Source organism: Pholcus phalangioides, unplaced genomic scaffold (assembly GCF_987345545.1).
Source record: "Pholcus phalangioides strain wild (caught in Gottingen) unplaced genomic scaffold, Ppha-v1.0 ptg000003l_1, whole genome shotgun sequence".
Classification (NCBI taxonomy): Eukaryota; Metazoa; Arthropoda; class Arachnida; order Araneae; family Pholcidae; genus Pholcus; species Pholcus phalangioides.
Window position 1 is genome coordinate 35876693 of NW_028301596.1, and position 18589 is coordinate 35895281.

At 33.0% G+C, this 18589-nt stretch overlaps 1 protein-coding gene across 2 annotated transcripts in view; it reads right to left on the reverse strand.

The window, feature by feature from the left end:
* LOC149088473 (tyrosine-protein phosphatase non-receptor type 9-like) overlaps positions 1 to 17462 on the reverse strand; it is a 30278-nt gene extending 12816 nt beyond the window's left edge. Inside the window, exons 1-11 of one of the 2 annotated variants that reach the window (XM_089247581.1) lie at positions 17114 to 17436; positions 14242 to 14297; positions 13613 to 13756; positions 12300 to 12389; positions 9761 to 9885; positions 9514 to 9619; positions 8655 to 8765; positions 6567 to 6593; positions 4406 to 4774; positions 3095 to 3345; positions 1490 to 1650 (exon numbers count right to left, since the gene is read on the reverse strand). In XM_089247581.1, the coding sequence (XP_089103707.1) occupies positions 1490 to 1650; positions 3095 to 3345; positions 4406 to 4774; positions 6567 to 6593; positions 8655 to 8765; positions 9514 to 9619; positions 9761 to 9885; positions 12300 to 12389; positions 13613 to 13756; positions 14242 to 14274 (1417 nt within the window). In that variant the 5' untranslated portion in view covers positions 14275 to 14297; positions 17114 to 17436. Of the gene's footprint in view, positions 1 to 1489; positions 1651 to 3094; positions 3346 to 4405; positions 4775 to 6566; positions 6594 to 8654; positions 8766 to 9513; positions 9620 to 9760; positions 9886 to 12299; positions 12390 to 13612; positions 13757 to 14241; positions 14298 to 17113 lie in introns of both variants that reach the window. The other variant, XM_089247583.1, reaches the window with a different exon arrangement.
* Positions 17463 to 18589: the final 1127 nt, after the last annotated feature.

Genomic DNA, 18589 nt, shown 5'->3' on the forward strand with positions numbered 1-18589 from the left:
CCAACATCTGCATTCTTCCAATACAAGCATATTCAAACAATCAATTCTTTCTTCATAGCTCAAGCCTTGTATGTGAACAAAAGCACACAGTTTTTCTCTGCACCTCCTTGATCAAGTCTATGTCTCTTTGTAGGTATGGTCTCCAAAACCTTACAGAATACTCCAGGGCAGGACAAATTAACCCTTGGAAAAGCGAAAGAATGACTTTAGGACAACACAAAGAGACCATTTTAAGAATGAAACCGAGCATTCTATTAGTTTTTCTGACCACTGCTGAACAATGTTCAGAAAACCTAAGCTGCTAGTCAATGAGAATTCCTGAATCAGTGACCCTTGTCTGCATCGGGGATAGTAATACCCTTCAAATTGAAAGTGAAAGGTGGATCGTTCGAACCAAAATGAGCAACCATACACTCATCAACACTAAAGGTCATACTCCATTCATTAGCCCATGCTGCAATCATATTCAAGTTTGTCTAGAATCTCTTGGATTCGAAACTACTCCCATTACGAGGTGTGTGTGTGGTTTAGTAGTAGTAGTAGACTACTCCCATTAGCTTCACATCCTCTGCAAATATGCTAACAATCCTATCGATACCCTGGTCAAGTTTATCAATCAAAAGTGAAAAAAGAATGGGAATAAGAACATTTCCTTGAGGGATTCCACTTTTGACACCTGTCGAATAAAATTATCCGTTCACCATAACTGTTTGTGGCCTATCTCTCACAACCACAATTACATTCAATTCAACAAGTTGCCCTTAATCTCATGTAAACACTTCAAGAGTTTACCATGTCCAATCAAATGCCTTTTAGAAATCAAGAGATAAACGTCTACATTTTCGCCATTTCCCAAAGCCTTAGTCACATGATCATAGAAGCAAAGGAGGTTGGTTACACGACTTCCCCTTAATGAACCCATGGTGATTTTCTGACAATACATTATTCTTGTCTATCCAATTCATCATTTGCCTTTTGATAATTTACAAAATTTTCGAGAGGGAGCTCATCAAGCTTCACTGGAGGATAATTTACATGGTTTCTCTACTACCCTTTTTCAATATTGGAAACATGTTAGCAAGCTTCCAATCCCCTCGGACAAAACCCTCAGCTACATTATTTCTGTAAATCTGTGCAACTGGCCACGACAGTTCATTAGCGCATTCCTTAAAAGCCCTAGGATGAATATCATCTGGTCTTGGTGCTTTGCTTGCACATACATTTTTTAGAAGTTTTAGGCCTTCCATATCTTCTCTTTGAATAATCATTGAGGACTTTATAACCCCATGAAACACCTTCTTCACACCTAGTTCTTACGGTACTTGCTTTAATCAAAAATAAATCCACATTTACAGCTGTATCATGTATTTTTGCGATAGCCGTCAAAAAGACCACTGCGGTAGTTTTAGTGTTAAACATAAGCAAAGAAAATCATTCAGTCAATTTTTTTCATCAACACTCTTTTTAATGAATTATGTAAAAACATTACCTTGTGTTGAGATGAAGGCATTTTTTTGCTTGTATCCATCTACAAAGTTTCCATTTATATAATCTGAGTATGGGTCATCTGCAAGGTATGACAGCTTCACTCGACTGTGATCATAGCACAAGACATCTGTGTACCTATTCTTTGGCTGATTAGGCTTCAACCTAATTAGTTATTGATAACGAGCAATTAATTATACAATTATTATTATATCCTTGAATGCAGATCATAATAGCACAAATACATATACAGTGTTATGCAGAATTCTCAGCATACAGTTGTGTAATGTACTACAATTGCCACTTGTTATAACAACCCCCTTCATTCTACTGAAAATGGACATCATATTGGAAGGTTGTTATAATGAAAGTTTAAAAAAAATCAAAGTCAACTTCTCCAAAAAAATTATGTATTGTATTGATAGAATTGAAAAAAATTGCTTTGTCATTTTGTTACAATATTGAAATAAAAATGTGTAAAAAAAAACAAAAAAACTTAAATACACAATACAATATGTACTTCCACTTAAGAAAATATTTAAAAGGCCAAATATTTATGGCCAAAACCTATATTCATTTTTATTACCTTCAGCAAAGTAAAAGTTCAATTACCTCTATATTCTCCTATTGAGAAATCTAGGAAAATCGTGCAATAAAATTTAGAATAAGATAAAAAAAATCAATCATGGGGTGGGAAGTAGGAATGAGTCATCATATGAGAAGATACAACAGTATGGTAAGCAACATTTCTGATGATGGCACTAGTTAACCACTGGGTCATCATTATCTTTAAACCATCTAATGTTTCATACCCTTTCTTCTTGAAGCATTAATCAAATGTCAAGTTCAAACCCATTCAACGGCAGATTTTGTCCATTTCAATAGAAAAAAAACAACAAAAGGGGAGGGGGCTCAGCCGAGTTCAGTCGTTGTAATGAATTGAATGACATTTACCAGCCATTGTATTGGGCACCTGAGTGGCACAGTGGTAAGATGGTTGTCTTCCACTACAAAGGTTGCTGTCAAGGTCATGGGTTCGAATCCAACCAAAGAACATCAGAAACAATTTCTTTACCTACAGAGCCTGGGGTGACCACCGATAGATGGCGCCTTGATTTCCCACCCAACTCCACAGGTTAAAAATTGTGGTATGGCGATATATGACTAGAATTGGTATGCAGTAAAGTAGTCATTGTATGGGATAAAAACATGGCTGAAGTAGATGAATATTTGAGACCTGTCATACTAGTCATTATAATGAGTGCCAACTGTATTATACTATAAAACAGCATAACACTACATCTCAGTTTTTTTAAGATTGTAACAAAAAACAGCATTTCTACAATTGAAAAATCAAATGTACGTTAGATTTAATAACATGCCTTGCATTCAAGCAAATACAAAATAGATTTCAGGCAATACCTATATATATATATATATATATTACAATCACCATTCATCAATATATATTCCTTTAAAAAAATTATAATCTAAATTAAACTATTCATTGAATTCATGGGAACTTTGTTAAAACATTTAATTAAAACAATATATATAGAGTGTAGGATTTTATAAGCTTGAAATTACAATATCGATTTGCAAAACATACTTGGATGCCTCAAATGTTCCCTCAGGTGGTGCACCTTTGATCTCTGCATACTGCTGATAAAGACCTTTCCTTCCTTTTGCCTGCAGGTGCTCGATGAACTCTTCTAAGGTCATCCCACTAGAATTTTCAGAATGTACAGAGTCTTCCCACATAGACAACGAGAGTGAACTACTAGACATGTGCCGTTCATCATCTTCTGTGAAATCTGTGATGGCAGACTCTGGGGTGAGTAGTCCATTATCTGTGTTATTCTACAATTCAAAGAGGTACAATAAAAAAAATAAAACTACTGTATGAGCCTTAGTCGGAAATATTATCAAAACATTCAACACTGGCATGTTTTAGCATAATAAAAAAAATCCCTGAAAAATCCTATTTTTTTATTTTTACAAAAATTCAATTTTTTTTCTTCATAGCACTAGTTAAGTAAGATTAACACGAGCCATAGCAAAATGACAGAAACAAAAACAATATTGGGCCAAAACAGTGCACTAGCAACCACACATAATTCTATATTTTCTGTTTTTCCTTGCAATATATTACATTATTTTCTTTTTCTGAGGAGTCTTCCAAAGACTAGTCTATTCAGCGTGGCCGAACCCTTCAAAGTAATGTACTTATATGCCCCAATGGGATAGAACCTGGGTCACGTTTGATCTTAATGTCTGTCAACTCTATTCCTGAATGCACAGCCAATTATGAAGACATGCAAGTTTTTTAAGAATTACACTCCTTCGAGATTACTTCCAAAAGCACAGTCCAAAATGTGTGAATTGAAAAGTCAAATGTAAATAAATCGGTGAACCGGATGGTTTAACTGGGCTTTCCATCTTTTTTTAAAGGGATTTGTTTTCATTTACTGTTCAGTGCCAGTCATTGTTTTTGACAAATAAAACATTTCTAGCTCTTTGCAGAGTTTTGTAAACATTGTTTATGCCTCTGGATGGCTGGAAAATGCAGAAGACAACTGAATGCTATTGGGTAGCATTAGAATAACAAAACCTAGACTAGGCCTATGTATCCAACTGCTTTGTTTGGAACACTGTTGTTTCACCTATAAGGGTGATTATCACGACATTGGCCTAAATTGTGTCCCCAGCAGTTATCATTAAATATATTTGGCACAGAAGTTATTACAAACACAAGACACAAACCAATTATTTTATAATTATATACAAAATTATAATACATACAAAAAATTTTTAGAAACACAAACAAATTTCCATCTGTTAGGAAATTCTTTAACACTTAATGAAAGATTCTAGAATACTGAAGAGCACACATCAAAAGCATTGTGTCATTTATACTTACAGCAGACACCTGCAGCAACAAATCCTTTGTAACTTCAACTTCTTTCTCACGACTTTCTAAATTCTGTTTCTCGTGCAGTGAATTTTGATGGTCGCTAGGCTCATCATATTCGATTTCGCTATCATTGTATGACATCACACCATTTTCTCCATTCATTTCTTTGATGGGCACAGCTGACCCATTGATGTGAGGTGACTGTGACAATGCAAGCTCAGTTATTTCACAGAGTTCATTGGAACGATTGGTACTGGATTTCATGCAGTGTAGCAGCCAAGTTTTATGGTCCACCTGGAATGTTCCACCTAGTTCTTTTGGCAGTGAAGGTGGTGGTATATGTATACGGAGCTGAGGAACACTTACCATGAAAACCTAACAAAATATGTACATGAATAATAATAAATAGGTATTCACTTAAGACCACATTAAAGCCACTCTAAAACCTAATGTTTTCATAGACAACACAGAATAATTTTAAGCTCAATTTGTAACTGACCCTTTTCAAATTGACTCCCACATTGGTTAGTCATAATAACACATGATTTGTCTTGGGTGTATGTTGTAAGATTTCACTTTTTTTTTCTTCAGAAACTGATATTAACATGTTAAAGCAAACAAGATTGAAATTTTTGAGCTATTAACTTTTTTAGTGATTGCTCTCATGTCACATCTCTAATACACTTAAACTGGCAGTCAAACTGACTTTCTGGCAGTTTTTTTCTTCCTAAAATAAGCATAATCAGCTTGGCGGATCATATCAAACAATTTCGTCTTTCACTACTCAATTTATTTTGCCCATGGTGTTAAGAATAGAAGCTTTGGCATTTGTTCAATTATAAAAAATTTTCATATTGGTTTACCACTATTATACATCAAGAAAATCATATTCAGGTTTCCAAACAATTATTTCTATACTCATAATAATTTGAATTACTCCTTTCTCATCAACCCATTACAGATTACATTAAAATTTAATGGAAATGAATTTAAAAAAATAAACACAACAGTAATCTCTGATTAAAAGGATAGATTTAAAATATTCCAGAGATAAGCTTCATGCATAATTAAATTTCATGAAATTCAATTTTGATGTTAAATGCACTCTAACATGCATTGAAAATTTGCCCTTATAAAAAGCACTGAAAACATAAAATGTATAAAGGGACTTATAAAAAGAGTTAGAAATCATTTCATCATTTTATGCAACACTGCTGCATGTCGACATGGGATAATTATAACAAGTCCTATAGTTCTAAGTAACACCTGAATGGCTGTTTTTCATGCGACTACCAAGTCTGTGAAACTAGAGGTTGGTGTGCCAAGTCGATGGAGATGAAAAAACCAAACTCATCAAGATCTAAATGCCTTTATCATGTACAAAACAAATCAATTTTGGTGTGATTATTTAAGGGGGGGGGGGATTTTCTGTAACATATTTGATAGTCCAAATTATACTGATATGAAATTGAATGACTACTACTTCACCAAACACCAACTCTGGCCATATCGCTTTATTGCAATTTACTGCCATTAGTGAGATGGGTTGGAAGTGAAGGCGCTGTCTATCGGTGGTCGCCTCGAGTTCGTTAGGGAAAATATCTTATCGACATCCTCCCTTGGGTTCGAACCCGGGACCCTGACAACCACCTTCACGATGGTAAACGAGCATCTTACCACCATGCCACTTGGGCACGAAAAATTGAATGACTGAATCTTTTCTGATTTGTTGACTGAATTTAGGTACAAAACATGCAATGACTTCAAAACCAACAATTTTTCTCAGCAACATATATCAATGTGAGTATCGTGGTGACATTTCTAAGACCATCAGTCATTTCTATCCAACAAACTTTCTCTTTTTAATAGCAATAAAATGAATGCAGACAAAAATATAAATAAAGCGGACAAACACAATTTAGACGAATTGTCATTCACAAAAGATATCAATGCTAATTACAGACCTTTCTACGTTTTACATTCTATTTCAAACCCTATTTTTTTAAATTCACACAAATGACCCTATATGTTATCAAGGCATATAGTGATTACTGCCAAACCACCACCAAAACCAAAAAGCTATTCTGCCACCAAGGAAAAAATTGTAAGCAAAAATAATGATTAGCATGTCACCAAAATAATCCATGCATATTTTAATAGAAAGTACCTTTTGAACAGGATTGCCTCCAGTTTGCTAAACAAATTAAAAATTCAATATTAGAACTCAAGAGCTAAGGACCAAGTATTCATTACATTTAATCTAATTCTACAGCATTTTCTATATGAGAATTCATTAGGTTACACCTTAATGATCGATAACAACTCTTTTTGAAAAAATAGTATTACAAAATAAAAATTTATTTGGCAATTGTTTTATTACACCATAATACAGTTGAAACCCAAAATAAAAATATGAGTAAGTGATATTACCTTGTCTCTACTTTAACACAATGTGAAAAATAATTTTAAAGCTATATATGTGTGTGGCAAACGTTTGATAACTTCTATCTAACGAAAATAATAGCTGAAACACTGAGAGTATCATGTACAATAAATATGCTTACCATTAATACTAATGTAGTGTGTGCGATAGAAATTTAGTGTGTGGACTGTCGTCTATTTTTCTAATCGGTAGTTAACATTTTAATGATGAAATAAATAAACCATAGCTGAAGTAATTCTTTTCCACAGGAAACCAGCTTTTATTTGCACCTCAATATTGGAAAATAACAGAAAACTACTAACTTAACTCAGCTAAAATACAAGGAGCTTATTTTCAAAAAGAAACATTTCCACAATTACTAAATATAACTTAGTAGAGGTAAAAACATTCCTCCGGAATTGACTGCTTTAAAAAACTGAAAAATAGCCCAACAGATAACATATGGTAATGATAGAAGAATATTTAAATATTATGTTTCTTGATTAACATTCAAGGGATGAACATCTACATTTAAATTTTAAACGTCAGTTTTTTAATAAAAAAATCAGTGGAAATGTTCTCTTTTGATTAAAATTAGAGCTGGGTCAAGTCTGAAAAATTGGAAATTACTAAGCCGAAATCTGTTGATTTTAGAAGTTTCCATCTAGCCAAAGGTACCCTTGCTACTCTCCCATGAGTAACATAAGAAACACAATTATTCTACACTGGAGAACCTCCCATAACGGACACCTTCTATTAGCAGACACCTCCACTAATGGACACTTTTTGAATTAAATCAATGGAACTCAATTTATTTTACTATCGATTAATGCACACTAATCATTAGTGGACAAATTTTTCAGCCCCACGGGTGTCCATTATCATGAGGTTCTACTGTAAAATGCGACTTCGAAAGCGCTTCTGAAAAATGTGTAATTTTGAAGAAAATAAATCTTTTGACCCCAGAAGAACTGATTTGCTATATTCCTTTTTGAATGGAAAATACAGAAGTGAATGAACAAGGTGGATATGTTTAGTTTTGATAGAAACTACTAAATTTGTCATTTCTTCAAAAATATTCCCATTTGAATATATATAAATCCTGTTGCATAATCGAACAAAGACCATCCCCAAAGATTCAGAAACTGTTAATAAGGAAATTAAACAAAAAAAAAATTGGAGCATTCCCTCTTTTGAAATTAAGCTCCATGTATGTTCTCTAAGAAACAAATCCTTCAGAATACTGTAAAACTGTTGCCGTATGGTTGTTCACATCAAATCCTACACATTGTTTGACATAAAAAGCCCTTATGATGACCACAGATTAAAATTAAAAAATGTGCTTTACACCTCTTCAACAAAAAAGGTTTTTAAGATCCCAAGCCAAAATTACAAGACAGAATTTAGAAAGAGGTATGTAAAGGGAAATATTCTGTTGAGTTAATACATAGAAATTGGCTGACCAAAGCTAAGATCACAGCTTTTTTGAATCTGGAAAAACATTATGTGAACAGAACTAATTGAATACTTAAACTGAAAACTTTTTTGGAAAAACAAAAATTAAAAGGAAGGACCACATATTTTTTTTACTCTAGTGAGTGAGTGTGCTTTTCCGGCCGTTTTCAAAATAATACAATGGTCAGGTTTTTTTTTTGTTTTTTTTACTACAACAGCTTATTGCACCAGACCAGAGAAAAAATGAAAAAATTGTCAAATGTCATTTTCATGCATTTAAAAAAAGAAGACAACTTTTTCATGATGTAGAATAATCTTTTTTTCTCAAAACAATATTGTAAAATTGATAAAACAAATATGAATAGCAAACAAACTTACACGATCACGCAATTTCTCCCTTAGAAATAACTGTAGAATGCGAAATGGTGCCTTGAACCAAAGTGGAGCTGCGACAATCAGTACTTTTTTCAAACGTGCAGGATAACCTCCCTATAAAATTAAAATTTATATCAAGAAATTGCTTGCATGCATGTTTACACACACATATATAGGCATATTTGAAACTTTAAATACACAACTACACATACTTGAATCTCTAGTCCTATTACCACTACTTCTACTTAACTACAATATCCCTCGTACACATTCCTCTACATAATTTCTAACGAATCAGTACATGCCATACATATGTTCTGAGTGGTCCTAACGTATTTATGTTGTCAAAATTGTGCCTGTTTCATGTTCTTGTGGGTACTGATATCTTTCTTCCATATTTTGAAGTAAAGATGGATAAATGCTTGAATTTTCATATTGTGTTGCACTGCTATCTCTGGTTCAAAACACAACTAACTAAAAACTTAGAAGTGCATATATATGGTCAAATCTATAAAATTTCTCAAAATCAAGGATTTATAACAAATATTTTTATTTCAGTAATGGAATACAAAGTTGAATTTTGAATAATTATCAACTAAAAACTGATATTAATTTATGGTACTCAATAAATAACAGGCATGCTATTCCCATGTTTCAACTTCAATATTTCCCCCCAAATTCACGTACAAAAACTGCTGAAGCAAACCAAATTTCTGTAGTGTAAATGATATACTTCAAAGTCAAAAGTAACTACCAAATAATTTAGAAAATTATACATTTTTCACATGAAATTACATTGAAATACATTTAACAAATTTTTCGTGATATACGTTTTCTTTTAAATAAAAATAGGCCTACTCACCTTCAGCAAGTTCAAAATCTTCTGGCTCAACTCATAATCAAAATTTCCATATTTTGACCCAATCATGTTATAGATGAATACCACTCCGTGCCTTTGTGTTTCAGTGCTGAAAACACAAAATAAAGATTACAATCATTGTACCTTGAACTAGGTCAAAGGCATTTATTCATTCTCAATACTAACTAATGAGGTAACAAAAAAAAATAGTTGATTTTCCAATATTAACAATAATTTTATTGATGATCACCTTTCAAGAGCTACATCCAATTGGTAAACTACACCTTGAAGGGTCACTTGATGGGATGTTTCCATTGGTATATGCTTGCTAGCTGTAAATACCGCAATAGCAGCCCCACTCGAGTCACGCACAGGCTGAAACAAAAATAGCATTTAAATTTGAAGTCTAGTAAAAGAGTACATGTACATAAACAATGTAAATAAGCTACAAACATACCTAAATAATCTGCTATTGATAATTCAGCTCTATAAAATACATTAAGCAATTAATAATGCAATCTGAAATTTTCATATTTATTGAACAAATTTATTTTTTACAATTGAATTGACTCCCTTCAATAATTACTTAAGTTTATTAATTAATTTGTAAAAATTAACATAACTAATACATTGATTTACAGGAATAATTTTTTCTCTTCTCACTGAAGATTAGACTAGCAAAAGCATCTGGGAGTAGATATAGGGAGTGTATCTTGCCAAGTGCCAATGGTGCTTTCAGTCTAAAATACTGTTTAGTAATTGGTGTAGTTACCAATTATTATATAATTGAACTATTGGTCTATAATATTCTTTTATAAATAAGAATTATCCTGGCAGAAATTTGTCTACAATATTTAAATTTATATGTTATAAACATTTTTTTTTTTTAATTCACTGAGCTACATAAAAGTTTTTTGTAGTAATTTTAATACTATCTAGAAAACAATCCCTCAAATTATTCAAGTTAATTTTTATCTGAAAAAAAACATAAAATTAGTTTCAGAACTTGCAGTAAGACGCAATTGCAAAAGAAAGTTTCACACTTTGCAGCAACTTTTCAGTGACCAAGGGAAAAGAGGCAATTTAAAAAAAGTATCAGTAAGAATTCTTCAAAATTTTTATCAGAGTTAACGAATACAATGAGAAATGATATCTTCAAAACTTTACAAAAAATTTACAATAATTTTTCAGTAAATTTCTTTTTCTCATCAGTATGTAAATAGAAAAAAATTATAACACCACTTCCATTTTCTCCCTGTCTAATTTGCATACCCCTTTTGGCTAGGCATCATTTCTGAGAGCCTCTCAAATAATTTTAAGCCGTTGTTTTCCCATGAATCTCGATTCATAAAAATGAGAAAAGGCAAAAGGCAATCTCTTTTAGAAAAAAGATAAGATCCTCATTTTAAAAAAGTGTATATTAATTTCTTGAGAAATTGAATAAGACATTAATATATCTAAGACACTGCTTAATAATTTCCTGAAGAACAAAAAATTTTATTCTGTTTATAAAAAAATAGTTAAGCCATTTTCTTCAACAGATTGGCAGCAGAGAATAGCAATAATTTACATGTAAACAAAAAAAAAATTTCTTCAAAGAAAATTACAAAGATTTTTTAACCCTCTTAGACTAATAGAATTGTCCCACAATAGAAGATTACGATCCTCCATACTGTGTTCGGAAAAAAAAAAAAAGAACAACTTCCCTGATCATCCTCTATGAGCACACACAGTGATAAGATTGGAAGTATCTTGAAGTATCATGTTGGAGGTCTGTCTGTTCTCTGCAGAGACAGTCTCCCAAATGGGAGACAGGCTTGCAAGTTGTTTTTTTTTTTTTTAATAACAACGTGATCCACACATATTCCCAAGAGACCAGTATGATCCGTCCAGGGAAACCGAAAATGTTTAAAAAAAACCGAAGAAAAACAACTTCGGCTGACCACCACTGTGCCAGGTATGGGAATGAAATCCTAGACCAAGATAATTGTAAACAAATTTCCCATATGAGAAATAGCCACTTTTAATACGTAATGTGCAGAGCTGCTGTGGTGGTCGAGTAGTCATAGTGATGGACTTGCACTGCAAGGATCTGGGTTCAAACCCCACCATCGCTACAGTGGTCATCGGCTGAAGTTGATTTCCCGTGGTTCCCAACTTTAAGGCACAAATGCGAGCCAATCTCCCTGTTAAAAAAGTCTCGCCGCAGAGAGCAACAGGCCTATAACGATACAATTATTAATTCATTCATTCATTACACTTCCCTCACTAGGAGTTGAGAAAAAGTCATAGTTTAAAAAATTGATTGCAGATGGCAGCACTATGCATACCAAGCATTACGCCGACAAAAAGTTTCACGGAAGATTCACTATACATACACACAACACGTACCAATTTGTTAGAAGTTCCGCAGAGGAATATGGACGAGATGCATGTCTGGTTTAGTAATAGGTAATGTGCAAAGCCAATAACTAGGATCTGAGGGGGTCGCAAACATGATTTTTGTATCCCCTCTACTGTAAAAGTTGATTATTCTATAGCTGTATTTGACCAGACGGAAAATTTGCTGTACGAAACAATTGTCCTCTCTGCCTGCCTCTAATTTAGACCCTGGTAGACAACGGCTAATTTTGATGTTTAAAAACATTTTATAAACTAAATCTGAATTATAAAATGGTCGGGTACATACAAAGTCTATAAAAATTCTTTCATTTCTTTGTGTTCTTTAATTAGTGTATTCTAAAGCTCTAATAAATTAAAAGACTAATATAAATAAATAAATTTTGTACCAGAACTGTAAATTTTCCGGTTTCCAGTTCATTCTTGAGTGGATCATTCGTAGGATCAAATCTTACAAGACCTTCCCTACGTCTAGTAACCTAGTAAAAGAAAATATTTTAGAAAATATGTTTATCACATAATGCAAGAAAAAAAATTTAGTAACACAAGAACAAAATACAATATTTCCCTGCATTAGCAGGCATTCCATAAACATTGGGGGGGGGACATCAGCTTTTTGAATGTTGAAGTCCGGTCTATTCACAGCGTGCTGGGAAAAGCTAGGTTCAATAAGGATGACATGATACATTTCAGAAGACCAATATAAATCTATATTAAATACTAAATAAATATAGGAATTTGAACAAAATGATATTTTCAATTGTAGCAAATGTGTTTGTCCAGGAATTTGATAACGATAATGTAAATTTTTAATTGCTCTAATCTAATTAGCTCCAGCTTTAACATGAAATACAAATACACAGTACTGTGTTTTCCAGTTTTTTTTTCTTTTGCATGTTCAGAGACATACAAAAGCTTATGCTGCAGCTTTTATATTAGAACAGCGGTTCTCAACCTTTTTTGCCTCGCAGAGCTCTTTTTAGTAAAAAAATTCTATGGCGGAGCCCCGTAGGCCCATTTTTTAATTATTCATTAAAGTTACTGATTTATTTTTAGTATTTAAAAATATTTATAATTATTTTTTAAATTTTACTGGGGTTTTTCTTTAATTTCCTCGAGCGGCCGTGGAGCCCCTGGAGAGTGCACAAGGAGCCCTTGATTCCGTGATTCTTTTTGCTGCTTATTCAAATCTTAAACTAATCTGCAAGAACAAATGTGTTTATTACCCTACATATTCAATAAACCAAGATTAATGGTAGCTACAGTAAAAGTGAAATTCGGGGTACCTCCAACATAGTTTGTAAAACACAAAGGATCTTAAAATGCAGAGAACAGACAAGATTCAATTTAAGCAATTCAATTGAATACTAAAGAAATTTGAGAATTTTCCAGAATCTAAAATTTTCTGGCATAAAAGAGAAATGCAGGTGTTCCCGGCATACTGGTCTCCCTTGATCTTTCCTGACATGCCGGTTAATGCAGAGAAATGCGGTAAGTTATTTTTCTAAAAAAATATTTTTGTTTTATTTAGTTTTTTCTATTTAATAATATTTTTCCACAAATATTTACATTTAAAATATGTAATAAAGGTAACATACATACAACTAACTTCAGCTATAAGTTAAAAAAAGAATAAGCTAAAACAATTAATGGAAAAAAAAATGAATAAATGAGACAAAATTTCAAAAACTTATTCAGTCACCTCATGAGACTCGAACAGTGTTACAGCTCTGCACACATCAAATTTCCTAGCCATCATGAATTTGATTGCTGTATTTCTGGACATCAGACCTCCGTTATTATGCAAATGAAGCTTTTTCACTACAGCTAGGAATTCCTGTATTGCCTTTAATGTTAAACAGAAAATACACAATTTTTAAAATTATTCAAAATTGTCATTAAAAAATTAAAAAGAACACAATTTATCTATATGAAAGCCTATTTGTATATTGTAGGCAATGTCCAAAGTCTGGACACATTGACATGATACAAGTTTTGTTTCCCCCACTACAAAAATAAAAAATTTGTGCACCTTTAACATGTTTAAATCAAATTCAAACAAAAACCTTATTTGAAATTAGATACAATAGGCTATTATATATACACTTATGTTATGTATGAAGACCAATTATTGTATGTATACAAAAGGAATTAATTACAGTTGGAATTTCTAATTCACTGGCAATGAAAAGGAAAAAAAACCACTGAGCTTGGTATTTCTATTTAATTTATGAAAATATAATGCATATTGATTTATGTACTACTTTTTTTTAAATTAACATAATATGTTCACAAAATGATCTTAGCAATTAAAAAAAAATATTCTCTCACTTCTTCTTCTTGTGGTATCAGCCCTTCCTCCATCGCTCCTCAGTCAAACTATAAACCTATTATTTAAAAAGAAAAAAAGATCAAGCATAATCAAGTAACTGATTTTTTAAAATAAAATATGAGGAAATATATATTTATTACACTCAAAATTAAAAATGCCTGACCGATTCAGGTTCTTTTCTTATGTAACTTATTTTTTGCTGTAACCTTAATGAATAATAAATTTCTGCCTAATAGTCAAACCTGACCCAATTTAACAATAAAATTATAATATGGTCAGGTTGGCACTTGATTAAAATCTATGGTGTCTGTTCTCTAATTGAATGATAAATTTCGACTAATTTTCTTGATTTCGCAATGAAATTTAGAAATCCTACTTCTGAATAAAAAAAAGTAGGAAACTGGTTTCCCAGTGAGATCTTCCCTTTTTCTTTTTTTATTTGAAATGTTCTAGGTATTGATTTCAATATACTCGATAAAAGTGGAAGCTTCAATAATAAAAATGTGATGAATGGTAATGTAATGAATGAAAAGAAAATTATCTGTGGTTGAAAAAATAGCCACTATATTGTAAATTGATCAAATTTTAATTACCTCCTGCAATAATGAAAGTGATATTGAAAACATACTTGAGATAAATTCACAGCTGTTTTTGGGCTATATGATCCAATTATCATTGGATCATATAGCTTTTTTTATATAATTTACATAATTTTTGCTGGTTCAGTGAGTCTGGGTTTTGCTGTATTTTCATGCAACTAAAATTTAAATTTATCACATAAATATTTAAAAAATGAGCTAACATATTGCCATCATGTAGAAAAATATTTAATAAAACCAGATATTTTTTATTATTGAAATTACTTTTATTTTGAAATTTATACCTGAAATTACACTATCCTTGTGCCTTGTCTTTCCGTTATAAAAAAAGCAACACATTTCAACTACTACCCTCCCCTTCGTCATGCATGAAAAGCTTTTCCTGGCATTGCCTGTAATTATCTGTAAACCTTGAAATATTCTTAGCCCCAGGAGAATGTTTGGTTATTATGTGTGCCTATGGGGGCTATCGTTTCAATGTGGGACTTCGACCCCGAGAACGGGAAGAGGGGTTCTGTAAAATAATGAAGAAATTCAGTTCAGTGAAATGGAAATGTTTGTTTTCATTTCCAAAACCTTCACAAAATCTTACGTAACCAACAAAAAACACAACAATAACACCACGGATATATATAGAAGAGCCATACATGAAACTAAAATTTTTCATCGCAGGATTAATCCTCTTTCTGGTTGATCTGCGCCCAGAGAATCTACTGTATAATGATTTTCAAGAGGGATTCATCATTAGAGATGTAAAATCTAATTGTTTATATATAAATGCCATGGAAAATCCCATATAGTATTATCTGGACTAACGAGAGTAATTTGTTTGGGAATCATGTTTATTAGCTGAAATCTTTGTTAGCCAAAACAAGATTATGTGGGTTTCTATCTAAAATCATTAGATTTGTTTCAGGTACTGCTCAAAATTTAACCTCCAGCTCTTTAGAACAGCAAGAAATGCTATAAAAAAGAAAAAACTGACCCAAGGCTAAAGTGAACAATTTTCAAAATTGGATAAATGAGGATTTACAGGAAGATGAAATACTGAAGATTTTTTCATTTTACACTATGTTCACAACCAATACCAGCTTTTGTCTACTAAAGTTGTTCCCTGGTGTTGACACAAGTAGTCGAGTTGATAAGTGTGCTCGTCCATTTGCCATTTGTTCGGATCATTTCTGTGTCTGATACATGCAGATAGAAAAGATAAGCTCCTAGAATATCCAGACTGTTCCGTTTGATGCTAAGAGCCCTGCGCTTAAAGAATATGTGCTTCAAAAAAATATTTTTTTTTTTTCTTTTTCTTTTCCAACACATTTTTTATTACCTGAATCTTTCATTTTACATAAATTAATGAAAAACTTCCAGAAAGAGAAGTGAAGGTACATGTAGAAAAAGATTCAGAGGAGGGCATGAGTTAATCAGACTCAAATGAGAGTAATTCTGATGATGATTAGCCCTAAAACTCAGCTTGAGACGTGGCTGGTTTGTTAGTGCTAGCATTCATATCACTGTAGTCGGATTGTCATTCTGTTACATAAAAATTTATATAGATATATATATACTCATTTAATAAAATTGCGAATGCACCCATCTTTCAGGAATGCTTCGATATCTACTTGAGATGGAAAGTGGGGTGTATCCGGTTCTTCAATGTTCAATTCACATCGATGAAAATGTTAGCTGAATCTGTATTCATTAGCTGAGGTAGAAAAATCACAAAAGAATCATAAGCCAAGAACTTCGTTAGCGGAGGTATCACTGTATTAGGATGGCTTCTATAGCAATAATCACCAAAGTTATATTACTCCCCAGTCCCGATGCACTTTTCATAGTGCTAATATATTCCTTCTATAACGATAACTCTCAAATACATTTCTCCAGTCTCGAGTAGTGTTATAAAGGCGTTTCACTGTATATCTCACAGTAATATCATTGCATACACAATTATCACTGCGCACAGTATGTCACATGAGAACATATCCCATGCTTTCCAATCGCACGCAATTCTGACATACGAATAAGCCAAGAAAACCAAATACATATAATGAAAATATTACATTTCAAATGAAACGGGTCTCTCGGATGTATTAAAAAATACATAAATGTAAATAACATGGACAATTCATAAATTAGGGGCTTTTATGGAATGTCCCTAAATCGGGACCTAATGACCTAAATGGGGGAGGTGGGGGGCCAAAGCTAGATAAATTTTGAAAATTTAATGAAAAAAAATTTGATTTTAACAGCGATAATTTTCTAAACAAACCTTTGCTTTTTTGTCCACCACCACCACTCTCAACTCTGTGTGTGTGTGTGTGTTATTTACAACAGCACTCTGGACTAAACCTCCATAGGTAATGGATTGGCTTTTTAAATGCTGCTGCTGCTGTTGTCCATGAGATCACACCTTTAATTCAGTCCTTCCCTCATGATGAGATCAAAACTTGTTATATATATATATGTAGCTCGAATAAATTGTGATGAGACACAAATTAATTAATTATTCAAAAGGCAGGAAATAACATGTTACATCAACGCTGAGGACACCAATTTCTGTGTGTTTTCTTCTCTCTCCTCTCTCCCTTTCTCGGGTGGATGACTCCTTCCCTTCCTACGGGGTTTGTTTCCATCCACAGACATATTATCATTTCGTTACTATGATGTTTACTAAGTTCGTTACCTACTGCGATATTGTATGCTGGATTCAAAAGTTTCTCTTTCCCGACAGTAGATGACACTGTCACTAGAGAGATATTGTGTGACCATACGCCATCGAATCAAATACTGGACTAAGGTGAACTGATGATATTACGATAAATAAAATGTTTGATATTTAAACCCCCCCCCCCATTTAACTGATACAAGTAATACGATAGTTTTATTTTTTATCAGTGAACGTGAGTGCTTTTGACCGTTCAGAGATTTTTGTGAGATGTCCCGTGTTTTTTTCTGGATGAAACAAACTGGAATTTTCGATCTTCATCGAAATTAGGAATAAGGAGGATAATTTTCCCTCAGCACATTTCAATACACTGTGATTAGCAGATTGTGTGTGAGCAATATTCCTTCCTCCTTATATTTCTTCTCGATGGCGTTAGCCCATGGTGATATCACGTTTCTCAATTGTTACTATAGCCACTAGAATAAGGGCACTGAGCTATAAGTAAAGTTTACTTATAGCTCAGTGAATAAGGGTGGGCCTTATCTAGTCCCCTTAATTGTTACCAAAAACAGGGTGCCACCACCCTGACTAATGAAACGGTCACAACAATGATTTTTTTTTCAACTATCTTTCGCTCAACAAGTCCATTTGTTATTCAGTTACTTATTTTTAATGATCAGAATCATGTTCCTCACATCATTTCAGCAGAACCCCCAGAATCACAGGTGACCATGAGGCGAAATTTTTTACGGGTTCGGCCTGTAGGGAATTTTTAGTGAGTAAAAAACCGAAAAAAGTATAAGAATCATCCCGAATGGCTGGACTAGAGCAAAGCCTCCTAGAAGTACTTAGGAGGGTTTGACTAGAGGCCTGTCAGTCTCTTGCAAAGCTGCATTAAGAGATCTTTCAAGCGGCTTTGGTCTCTTGTTAGGGGCGTCATAATTTGTCTATTTTAGCAGCAAGCAACACTGTATCGCATTGACCTCCAATACGCTTCAAAATATAGTCAGCATGTTCACAAACTGCATCGATGTCCCGTGTAACATATAAATATGGTCAGTAATTTTGAACACAATCGAG